At 41.7% G+C, this 12,380-nt stretch overlaps 1 protein-coding gene across 3 annotated transcripts; it reads right to left on the bottom strand.

Annotated features, from left to right (window-relative positions):
* Positions 1-501: 501 nt before the first annotated feature.
* On the bottom strand, positions 502-12,044 carry LOC122550152 (HIG1 domain family member 1A, mitochondrial-like). 3 transcript variants are annotated; one of them, XM_043690813.2, is made up of 4 exons: positions 11,917-12,044; positions 3,657-3,764; positions 3,115-3,249; positions 502-1,863 (listed from the first exon to the last, which is right to left on the bottom strand). In XM_043690813.2, the coding sequence occupies exons 2-4, from the start codon at positions 3,757-3,759 to the stop codon at positions 1,790-1,792; spliced, it is 312 nt and encodes a 103-aa protein (XP_043546748.1). In that variant the 5' UTR covers positions 3,760-3,764; positions 11,917-12,044; the 3' UTR covers positions 502-1,789. The 3 variants fall into 3 exon arrangements, with proteins under 3 accessions (XP_043546748.1, XP_087843737.1, XP_043546749.1); XM_087987611.1 differs by having other exon boundaries at positions 3,657-3,767; positions 11,925-11,969; XM_043690814.2 differs by lacking the exon at positions 11,917-12,044 and adding an exon at positions 3,855-4,027.
* Positions 12,045-12,380: the final 336 nt, after the last annotated feature.

The raw sequence follows: 12,380 nt of genomic DNA, 5'->3' as shown, positions 1-12,380 counted from the left end.
TTGATAGAGACATACAATCAGAATTAGATAAAGTAGACAATGAATGTCTTTTTTTCCTAGGATGATGTCAGCTTGTACTAGGGGGCTTGGCTACAAGTTGAGGAGTGATAGATTTAAGACAGATGTCAGAGACAGGTTCTTCACTCAGTAGTAAGGGTGTGGAATGCCCTGCCTGCCAGTGTAGTTAACTCAGCCACATTAGGGAGATTTAAAACAATCCTTGGATAACCACATGGATGATGGGATAGTGTAAGGGAATGGGCTTAGATTAGTTCACAGGTCAGATCAACATCGAAGGCCGAAGGGCCTGTTCTGTGCTATATTGTTCTAAGTTCAAAAGATTAAACAAAAATTGAGCTCATAGAAATTCAGTTTAAAATCAATCTGACAATAGATTTTGCCAATTTAGGTACACCGAAAGTGTTGTAAAATCAGGAGAAAGTAAATTCATTCTTACTGTACTATATCGATCAGTGATGATAATTACCCAACAGCCTCAAATTCCATTGCTTTGATGTTTTTATTTTAAAAATATCTTGAGAAATAAAAGCTACTTTATTTCATTATGCATTAACATCTGTGAAATGTGGTGATGTAAATATATTGAATAAATATCTGTTTAAGCAATATACAGTTTCGATTTAAGTGCATTTAAATACAAGACTTCTTTTGCAACATGGAGTCTGTTCTCCAAATATCATTGAATGATGTAGCACAGTCCCATTGCAACCTAAGGTAATTTGATTGCAAGTACAAACAAACATTGACCCATTTTCAGTGAAAATAACCATCTTTATATTCATAATTTACTCTAAAACAAGAAAGATCATCCTATATTTAAATTAGTCTGAAATACATCAATTTTACACACTAACATTTTCTAAGTATTAGGTCTCCAGTTTAATCTGTTACACTTAAAATACAATGTTGAATGCAAGCTGTAAAAAAGTTACCAATTATTAAAAGCCCTGCTTCAAGATACTGAAATAAAAGTCCAGCGTATCATTTTTTGCTCACCATTTCCAAATCAAAACATTATTCAGTTTGTACAAGTTCAAGTGAATTTGACATTAGAATTAATAATGCTGCAGACTCCAGAATGCACTGGAGACTTCCAATGTCTTTCAAGAATGAATAAAAATGAATACAATGGAGTAATAACTGCTTCTTGACCAATTGAAATTCAGTGGAAATACTCGAAACAAACAGGGCTCGTGATCTACTTGGAATAAACTTTGCCCAAGCATTGAGCATCTCATGTAATTTCAAGTGTCTGAAACGGATCTGAATTGCAGCAAACTTAAGCATCTTAAAGACATGAATGCAGCCAAAACAGAGTGAAATGCGATCTCAAATACTGGATTGTGCAACAACCAGCCAGTTGAATGATGTTAGTCTAACCTCTGCAGCTAACACCCTCCAAACAAATAATGACGACAAACAGGCTAAAATGTTTAATTATATTTGCCAATGTGGAGCTGATAAATTCTTCAAAGGATTGCAACGTATAACTATGAAAAAGAGATTAAAAACAGTTGTTTGTAAATTGGGCAAAATCGGATAAAAGTGGTGTTCTGCACCCAGCAGCACTAATCATGCCTGTTGAAAGATCATTCCTGGGCAGTATAAATTAGTATACTGTCTAAAGCAAGTTTGAAAAATCTAAAGTTTTAAATATCTAATAAGTACTTATCCAAGGTGAAAGGAAAAATCCTGATCACCTCAAAGTGAGGTACATTTGAAAGCCTAAGATTTTAAATTCTAAGAACGACGGTAAACAGGTCCAACTTCATTTCTGAAGCAGAGCAATTTTCTGTTCCCTGGGCTTCACAACATATTCTTTGTACATCGACCAAAGAACACCTGTAATAGCAAAATACTAGTTAGGATATATCTCCAATATTAGTATTTGAATCAGAGACCATGTTAACATTTAACACTAGGTTAGCTAACTGCTTAATAGAAAGGGGTCAGCACTGGAGGGACTGAAGGAATTGTGGAAAATATACAGGTGAGTACAGATCTGTTCTTGCCGTGGAGTCTAAACATCAACTAATTGGAATGAATGACCTGTTCCTATTTTCCAACAGAAGTTAGCTTAAAAAAAATTGAAACATGAAATTCCAAATAGTTTTGCAAACTGGGTTTTATTTCAAAGGTCAGACTTATAAGGTGCATATACAGGAAACAAAATTGACAATATGGGCCCTCTTGTAGCACAGTGCTAATGCCCCTACCCCTAAACAAGGAGGCTAGGTTAAAGTCCCATCTGTTCCAGAGATGTAACAACATCTGAACAGGTGAATTAGAAAAAAATTTAGATCCTCAAGCTCTAAATGTGGGCGGCATGGTGGCACAGTGGTTAGCACTGCTGCCTCACAGCGCCTGAGACCCGGGTTCAATTCCCACCTCAGGCGACCCACTGTGTGGAGTTTGCACGTTCTCCCCGTGTCTGCGTGGGTTTTCTCCGGGTGCTCCGGTTTCCTCCCACAGTCCAAAGATGTGCAGGTCAGGTGAATTGGCCATGCTAAATTGTCCGTAGTGTTAGGTAAGGGGTAAATGTAGGGGTATGGGTGGGTTGCGCTTCGGCGGGTCGGTGTGGACTTGTTGGGCTAAGGGCCTGTTTCCACACTGTAATGTAATCTAATCTAATCTAAAGGCAAAACTGTGTACCCAATTCTCCACTGAGATGGCAAATTCAAGATGGCACCAGAGTAGGAATAGTTGACCCATTTTGAAATTGTAACAGCCCAGTATGGATTTTTCTTTTAAAAGTGGGTCATTATGCTTTCCTTTTCCCACTTGAATATCCTAGAATATAAATGTCCTGTGGTAGTGACAGTCTCTCCACCTCTGGTCCAGAAGGGGCAGCTTGAAGTGGTGGGTCAGAAGGTTTTAAAACAGATTGATTAAAAGTATCCAGGCTTAGAAGAATTCAGCATTCAGAGCACACCTTCTGGTAAATTAGTATCAAAAGAAAATGAGGAAAAATGCATTTTGGGGAATTTGGTAATGGATATTTTGAAAGCAAGCAAAATTCATCCAATATGTCCAATTAGCATGATATTGTTCATTATAATGGCGATCTTACAAATACTGGAAATTATAGAATACCTATAGTCATGGCTCCTACTACACATCCCTGGGCAGCCACACGCATGTGGATAAGATGTACAGACATTTTTCTGTTTCCTCTTGTCTTCAGTTTGTACAGTCCATAAGCCACCACAGATGCAAACCCAGCAATCCCTGGAACACAAATAGAATGTTTACTTTTTCCCTGGAGATTAAATACTACTCAATAGCTAAACCCATAAAGAATCATGGAACTCTTCAAATCCATTTCTACAACACTTGGCTCTTTTTTTGTAAAAGGGGTTACACTGTAAATAATCATTGATTAAATTTGAGAGATTTTCTATTGTGAACTGGTAGCCATGTGGCAAGGGTTGAGTCACTAAAGTCTAAACTCCCTTCAAGATTTTGAAGAGCTAGTTGAATGGCCACAGAATTATAGTAACAAATGGAAAATTTGATATGCTTGGTTTCAGCACACCTACTCCACTCTGTTTACATTTGCTTAGTCATTCAGCATACAAGGACCAAATATAGCAATTGATAAAATGGAGAAGAATGATTTGTACACAGCAACTTACCAATAGGGACAAATGGGGACTCCTTGGATTTTCGAATAAGCTTTGAAGTTTGGTCATCTTCTGTTGGAAGCATAGGAACCAGGCTCACATTGTTCGAAGACATGGTGACTGCAAAAATAATTAAAGTTAATCAACTAAAATAAAAGCTAATGTGGAGAGCTACTAGCAGCAAGGAGATAGCTACAAAACACAGGTTACCTTTAGATTAGCAAATAAAAGGTCAGAGAAAAGGAAAGGAGAGGCACTATATTTCTAGTCAACCTAGTACACTGACTCTTATCCCTGAAGCCAACAGACGTCCCTTCTCGCTTACTGCTTTCAAACAAATATCATTTCCTGACAAAAATTGGTGTCTTGTTTCAATTTGATTCAGAATCTGAAAATGACTCGCACAAATGCGTAATTCAAGCTAGCAAAGCACACACTTCCCATAAACCACCTGATTGTCTGACTGTCTCAACCACTGGGTTTGGTTTACAGGAAATCCTCATTTACATGGAACAAGGAACATAGTCCACGAATTATTCATGTGCAAGTCACAATGACATGACAATTTCTGGCTATTTCAGTGAACAATGCAGATTGGAAAAGTAAAACCAGAGGAGTGGAGAGAGTTGTAAATTAAATACAAAGAGGCTGAACAAACAAAGGAATTTTCAGGGAATACATTAGATTATTACACAGCCGGGATGTGCGAAATTAACTAGATCATACTAATACAAGGAGATCACAATGTTAAATCACCATAATAATGGGCTGTTTAGGGACTTGCTGTCACTTCAAAAGGAGAACCTTTATAGAACGGGTTAGAGAAAAATAAATGCAAATCCAAAGTAGACAAACAGGAGACTGAAAGAACATAGCAAGTCAGGCATCAGGAGATGGAGAACCTTTCGTGCTTTTCCATGAAGGTTCACTGTAAATAAGATTTTGTGAACTGCTTTGCAGCTGAGTATTTTTGCTGTGTGTAGATATTATAGTAATGTAGGAGTTTCAATAAACAATTCACACAACATGGCACCACAAAAACATTGCGATAATAAGACCATAAGACATAGGAGTGGAAGTAAGGCCATTTGGCCCATCGAGTCCACTCCTCCATTCAATCATGGCTGATGGGCATTTCAACTCCATTTACCTGCATTCTCCCCATAGCCCTTAATTCCTTGTGACATCAAGAATTTGTCAGTCTCTGCCTTGAAGACATTTAGCGTCCAGATATGATCAATCTATTTTAGGGATGTTAGTCTAAGTATAAATACAAACAATCAAATCTCTTGCATCCATCTGGCAAACAGATGAGGCTTTGGGTTAGCATCTCATTTAAATGTGGCCAACACCTACAGTGCAACACTCACTCAAATGTGAGCAAGCTCAAATTTGTTCCCAATTTTTGGAGGGAAACTCAAACCCATAATCCGCTGATTAGAATGCCTTCTAGACACGAATTTTATCAATATCAACAAAGCAAGTCACCATCTCATCATACCACTGCAAGGCCTAGGATGGGGTTGAGCTTGCTTCAGGTGTTTGGGATCTACACACTGGAACTTTGACTAATTAACACTATGAAACTACACTTTGGCCACACAGACTGCAGCAGCCCAAGTAGCCAGTACAATACTATTTTCAAGTCCAATTAGGTGATGGGTGGTAAATACCAGCCTTGATACACATCCTCAACCTTTATAAAAAAAAATATTCTTTAGAAGTTGTGTATGGTCATGCACCCATGATGTTTTCAGCAGTTTCATGGGACAATGCTTTCAAGGATATATTCATATGCCACACAAACTAAACTTTCTCGTTCTAAGGATTACATTATAGAATGGAGATTTGGGAACACTTAGATTTAGAAGTTGAGAGATTGAAAATCTGCAAAGTCACTCCATTATTTGAAAAGGCAAGGAAAGAGAAACTCTGTCAGCTGTCAGTTTAATTGCAATTTGGGGAACTTACTGGAATCAATGAGTGATAAGAAAAATTGAACAGAAAAACTGATATACAAGTGAATACTGGTTTTGTAATGATAAATGCAAAATACTACAGATGCTGGAACTCCAAACAACAGTCATTTGGGACACAATATTAACTGTTTCTTGATCCACAGATGCTGCCAGGCCTGCTGAGTTTCTCCAGCATTTTATGGGTTTGAGGGGTAGACCTATCTTTTACTAGTTGATTTTTTTCATGATGGACAGAAGTCTATATAGGGAAGCGGGAAAGTAATTGGACAAAGCTTTGTACAAGTTTAGCAAAAAAATTGAAAACAGTTTAGTAAATGTTTACGAGACAGGGAGCAGCAATAACTGGTTTGTTGATTGGTGGAGTACATCAAATCTGATACCTCATTTCCTCCATCACTTTAAAGTAATAACTTGGACAGAGGACAAAGTTGGGCGGCACGGTGGCACAGTGGTTAGCACTGCTGCCTCAGCTCCAGAGACCTGGGTTCAATTCCCGCCTCAGGCGACTGACTGTGTGGAGTTTGCACGTTCTCCCAGTGTCTGCGTGGGTTTCCTCCGGGTGCTCTGGTTTCCTCCCACAGTCCAAAGATGTGCGGGTCAGGTGAATTGGCCATGCTAAATTGCCCGTAGTGTTAGGTAAAGCCTAAATGTCGGGGGTATGGGTGGGTTGCGCTTCGGCAGGGCGGTGTGGACTTGTTGGGCCGAAGGGCCTGTTTCTACACTAAGTAATCTAATCTAATCAAAGTTAATATTCACATCCAACCAGGTTATAATCCAACAGGTTTGTGAGAAAGCACAAGCTTTTGGAGCACTGCTACTTTGTCAGGTAACTAGTGGGGCAGGATACATAGGGCACAGAATTTAAGTAAAGATCAAGTCTCATACAACTGATGTGATATATTAGACAAACCTAGATGGCTAAGTCTTTAATCACTTAGAAAGGGGATGTAGGTTTTGGTTGATTAATGCGTAAACCCCAGAATTTCTTTCAAGTCACTGCCAGAGATAACTTAAGAGTCAGATGTACAGCAAGGATACAGACTCTTGGGTCCAACCTGTCCATGCCATCCAGATATCCCAACCCAATCTAGTCCCACCTGCCAGTACCCAGCCCATATCCTTCCAAACCCTACCTATTCATATACCCATCCATATGCCTCTTAAATGTTGCAATTGTACCAGCCTCCACCACATCCTCTGGCAGCACATTCCAGACACATACCACCATCTGCATGAAAAAGGTGACCCTGAGGTCTCATCTTTCCCCTCTCACCCTAAACCTATGCCCTCTAGTTCTGGACCCCCCAACCCCAGGGAAAAAGACTTTGCCTATTTATCCTATCCATGTCCCTCATTTTGTAAGCCTCTATAAAAGGTCACCCCTCAGTGTGGTGCGGGAAAAGCAAAGTCAGGCAGCATCTGAGGAGCAGGAGAAGCGACATTTCGGGCATAAGTCCTTTCTGATGAAGGACTTATGCCCAAAATGTCGCTTCTCCTACTACTCAGATGCTGCCTGACCTGCCGTGCTTTTCCAGCACCACACTCTCGACAACTGCCTACAGATTGTGCATTTTTTCAATGACTAGCCCCATCAGCTACCTGACGAAGGAGAACATTCAAAGCTTGTACTTTCAAGTCAACCTTTTGGACTATAACCTGGTGTCGTGCAGTTTTTAAACTTTGGCACATCCACATCTTGGATGAAGGGGTAAGTGTTGTGCCGGCAAGTTTGCAGATGACTGCGCTAGGTTAGGCAAAGTATAGAATGCATGGGAGGGACAATTTCCAAAAGGGAAAGCTTAAGTGAGTTTCATCTGTCCTAGGCTTGCCCAATGCAGGGTTAACATTTTGGATCAGCGAAAGATGAACTAGAATTTACTTAATCAGTGGGAAATTAGTAGTTGCTTAGAAGCAGTGGTTAACATCCATGTTTGGCAAATAGAAATGCTGCACATAGTACAAAAAGTTAAAGAGGTACATTTGCTTCTTGGTCAGATGTGCATTCAAGGTTTGCTCTATAATGAACAAAAATCAAGACCAATGTTCCAGCAGAGTATTGAAGGGGTACTGCATGATGTTTCAATTAACATTAATAAAGGCCCCATCTCAATAAAACTATTTCAAAAGAGCAGGAGAGTTCTCAATCTAATCAATACTTAAGCCTCCTTCAACATTAAAACTGATTCTGATCAATGTCAGATTTGTTTTCAGAAGTTTGCTATATGCAAGTTAGCAGCTACATTTCCTACACAGGTTGATCAATTTGTCTACAGCCCAAAGCTTACAATCTGAATTTTGACCGCTCAGGCCAAGTGCCTGTTCTGTCTCAGAATACTGCAACTGCATGTCAGCCTTGGCTTAGTTGGTCTCAGTCTCACTTGAGCCACAAGGTTCCAGTTCCACAAGGAAAGGCAAAGTCTTACCAATCCGATACTAAGCACATGATCTGTTTGGATGGTGTGAATGAGAGATAGATACGAATGGAAGTTGGGAAAGCCAGAGTGTGGCTTCAGTTTAATGTTTCATCCAACCAGTACCAGAGAGGTTGGCTAGCTCAGCTGGCTGGATTGGAATGCAGTGTGACACCAAGAGCATGGGTTCATTTCAGGTTTTAAATACTGAAAACAAAAATGCTGGAAATCACAGGTCAGGTAGCATCCATGGAGGGCGAGCGAGCAAGCTAACATTGGAGTCTTGATGACTCTTCAGTACAGGTTCCAACATCTGCAGTAATTTACTCATTATGAAATACTCTCCTTCTCGACCTCGCCCCTCACCTGAGGGGTGATGACCTGCAGATTAAATCACCAGTCATCCCACTGTAACAAAAGAACAGCCCAATAGTGACTTTTACCTTTACCACCCTAGATTGCATGTTTAGCTTGCTGAAACAGAACTTAAACACAGTGACTCAGAGGTGACAGCGTAACCACTGAACCTTGGCTAACCCACACACGATCATCCAATCAAGAACAGCAGCACACTAAAATCCTAAATATGGTATTTGTATGTAATGCAAATGGAAAGGAAGCAACATCTTCAATCTCACTGACCCAAACTGATCAATTAAAATGTACACTAATCAGACAATTCCACATGTTGGTACAAATTAATGCTTCTAGGTTTAAGTTATGACACATTTTGCTTAAAAACAGTATATAAAATTTCTCTAAAGCAACAGCATGAGTCCACTTTAAAAGAACACACCAAGCCAACAATAAATTAAGAGTGACAAATGTACCAAAGCTGCCTATTATCTGCGATGATGTGGAGGAGCCGGTATTGGACTGGGGTGGACAACAACTCATCTCCAGACTCTACTCGCTGCCACAGCCACATCTCCTTCCCCAACCCCACCCCCGCTTCCATTTATCTTGCCAACCCCTCAGCTCACAGCCCCATTCCTGATGAAGGGCTTTTGCCGGATTCTCCTGCTCGTCGGATGCTGCTTGACCTGTTGTGCTTTTCCAGCACCACTCTCTCCCAGGTTTAGTCAAACAGGTTTATTTGGAAACACTAGCTTTCGGAGCGCTGCTCCTTCAGCAACACTAAAAACTACTGCTTCCAAATACCCTGTTTGATTGTAACCTGGGGTTGAGAGATTATCATCCGCAAGAACAAGTCTGGAGTATCATGGAATTGTCCACAGCTGTCTACATTGAGTGTAGTTGCCAAAACAACAAACTCAATATATAATTCAGAGTAAGCAACCCAATGATTTGACACTCCATCACTTCCTTTGACATACAAAATACACTACACTAATTGGACTGCATTTTAATAACATTCAAATCCATGACCCCTAACATCTAGAAGATTGAGTGAAACAGAAAAATCTGTATACCATCTCAAGGTTCTGCATAGGTCATACACCTTGATTTTAGACATGCTTTCTTTCATCAGCATTGGGTCAAAATTGTGGCAGTCCTTAAGAATAACTGGTATCACATGGATTACAGCTGCTCAAAATTTTGCATTTACAAAATCTCTCAACATCAGAATGCCCAACAGCACTTCTCAGCCAGAGTACTGTGGGTGACAAATTATGGAAGCAAATATGCATATAGTAAGGGCCAGATAAACCACAACAGCATCAGTGGTGGGTAAACATTGTCCCAAGAGAATACTGATAGGATCGTCATCAATATTAAAGTGGGCAATGGGTGTGGAGGAAGCGGGTAGAGAAGAGAGAAGATAGACATCTTTGAACAGAAAAATGTCTCCTCTGACAAGGCAACACCCCTAAAACAGGGCAGGGTCAACTTAGATTTTGTATTGATGTCACTAGAGATGGGAGGAGACATGAAGCTGCTAACTGAAAGCTGGTAACAGCTTGACAGTTCACTTTGCCCTGTGGTGGTGAGGACGGGGTAACACTGCCCATTTGGCCACAGTGGGGGAAGAATAGCTGGACAACACTGTGGGCTGAGCCAGGCCAGAGATTGATGAACAATTAGATGGGTGATGAATAGCTGGATAGCTCACTGAAGCAGAGTCAGTTGGGTATGAACTGGACTGCGCATTAACCTGGGGTTAGTTTGTGGGGGGGTGGGGTAGAAGAGGAAGAGAGAATAGGACACCACACAGGGTAGGGGATGGTGTAAGGTGCAAGTTCCTGCACAGCTGGTCCAAGACAGGATTCAATCCCCAGCTTTCCCCTCCTAGCTCCCTCTCCCAGGGTAAGTCCCAGAACACAGTCATACAGTACAGAAACAGACCCTTCGACCCAACCAGTCCATGCTGAACAAAATCTCAAACTAATCCAGTCCCACCTGCCTGTGCTTAACCCACATCTCTCCTAAATAGTTCGTATTCATGTACTTACCAAATGTCTTTTAAAGATTGTAATTGTGCCACATCTACCACTTCCTCTGGAACTTTACTCCACACACAAACCACTAAAAAGAATTATCCCATGTCTTTTTAAAATCTCTCATCTTAAAAATATACCCTCAAACTTTAAATCCTCCACCTAGAGAAAACACACTTGCCATTCACTTTATCTATAGTCATTAGTTTATCAGACTCTAAAAAAGTCACTGCTCAACTTTCTACACTCCAAAGAGTGTATCCTTAGAACTCAACTCTCCATTCCGGAGAAATCTCTTCTGAACTCTCCAGTTAATATAACAGCTTCCTCTAACAGGGAGAGCAGAAATGGACACAGCATTCCAAAAGAAGTCTCACCAACTCCTATACTCAAGTCAGAAGTCAAGCATGTTAAAACCTCATATGAAAGGGTCAATTAATTATGTACCTAAAGCCCTAGCTCTCTGTTGTACAACATGGGCATGGTGGCACAGTGGTTAGCATTGCTGCCTCACAGCGCCAGAGACCCAGGTTCGATTCCCACCTCAGGCGACTGACTGTGTGGAGTTTGCACATTCTCCCCGTGTCTGCGTGGGTTTCCTCCGGGTGCTCCGGTTTCCTCCCACAATCCAAAGATGTGCAGGTCAGGTGAATTGGCCATGCTAAATTGCCCGTAGTGTTAGGTAAGGGGTAAATATAGGGGTATGGGTGGGTTACGCGTCGGCAGGTCGGTGTGGACTTGTTGGGCCAAAGGGCCTGTTTCCACACTGTAATGTAATGTAATCTAACCTAATCTAATCACCCAAGGACATCGTGAGATTGAGAGAACTGCAGATGCTGGAGATTCAGAGTGGATAAGTGCAGAGCTGGAAAAAGCACAGGGCAGAAGTGGGTACTGCAGATGCTAGAGATTAGAATGGTGCCAGAGAAGCACAACAAGTCATGCAGCATCTGAGAAGCAGGAAAATCAGCGTTTCAGGCAAAAGCCTTTCATCAGGGCTTTTACCCAAAACATTGACTTTCCTGCTGCTTGGATGCTGCCTGGCCAGGTCTGCTTTTCCAGCACCACCCTAATCTTGACTGGAAAAGCACAGCCGTGGTGTGCAGAAAAATAAAACCGATCCACAGGTCCCGAGGAGGTGAACCACCATTTCAGACGGAAGCTTCCAACCTGAAACAGCAACTCCCTCGATACTGCTTGGACCTGCTGTGCTTTTTTTCAGCTCCACTCTAACCGTTCCAAACTTTACCCGTTAACTGTGCAAGTCTTGCTCTACCAAACCTCACATTCACCCAAAGCAAACTCCACCTGCCATTCCTCAGCCCATTGACCTCTGTCACCCCTGGTAGCCCACCCTCACTGTCCACTATACCACCAACTTTGGGGTCACCTGTAGTTTCAACATTCCCCCCTAAATGACAAACAAAAGTGGACCCAGCGCCGACCGCTGGTCAGAAATAGGCAGGAGTCTAACCCAGCTCACCTGATCTGATCTGATCCGATTTGAACGCCCAAACGAGAGAACAAGCAGCAACCACAGACACCGGCTCCAACTGAGCTCGTGGCCCCGCCGAGCCGGTGAATGTCACCTCGTGGGGAGGGGCGGAACCGGAACTGACGTCACACCGCGGTGGGTGTGTGACGCCATGAGCACGGATCTCGGGCCGCCCTGCTCACGTGGCATTGACATGTTAGTGACATTCTCCTCTCCAGATCTACCATTGACAACGATAATTTCAGAATCAGGTTTCGATTTCAGAATCGATATTTATTCAATCGATCAGGTTTATCCGAAGTGGCTGTCCGTTTCTCTTTGAAAAGGGTTCTGAGCTTGCCGGCTGGTTGCTATGGCGACGCCGGCCTGCCATCCGACCACGGCTCCCTCACTTTTAAGATTCAGGAAAAAGAACAGCGAGCGGTTGAACATTTACGTCGTTCAGATATTTA

The sequence above is a fragment of the Chiloscyllium plagiosum genome, unplaced genomic scaffold (assembly GCF_037043375.1).
Source record: "Chiloscyllium plagiosum isolate Xiang-an unplaced genomic scaffold, Cpla_swu_hap1 HiC_scaffold_5, whole genome shotgun sequence".
NCBI lineage: Eukaryota > Metazoa > Chordata > Chondrichthyes > Orectolobiformes > Hemiscylliidae > Chiloscyllium > Chiloscyllium plagiosum.
This window is presented reverse-complemented; position numbering and strand designations above follow the sequence as displayed.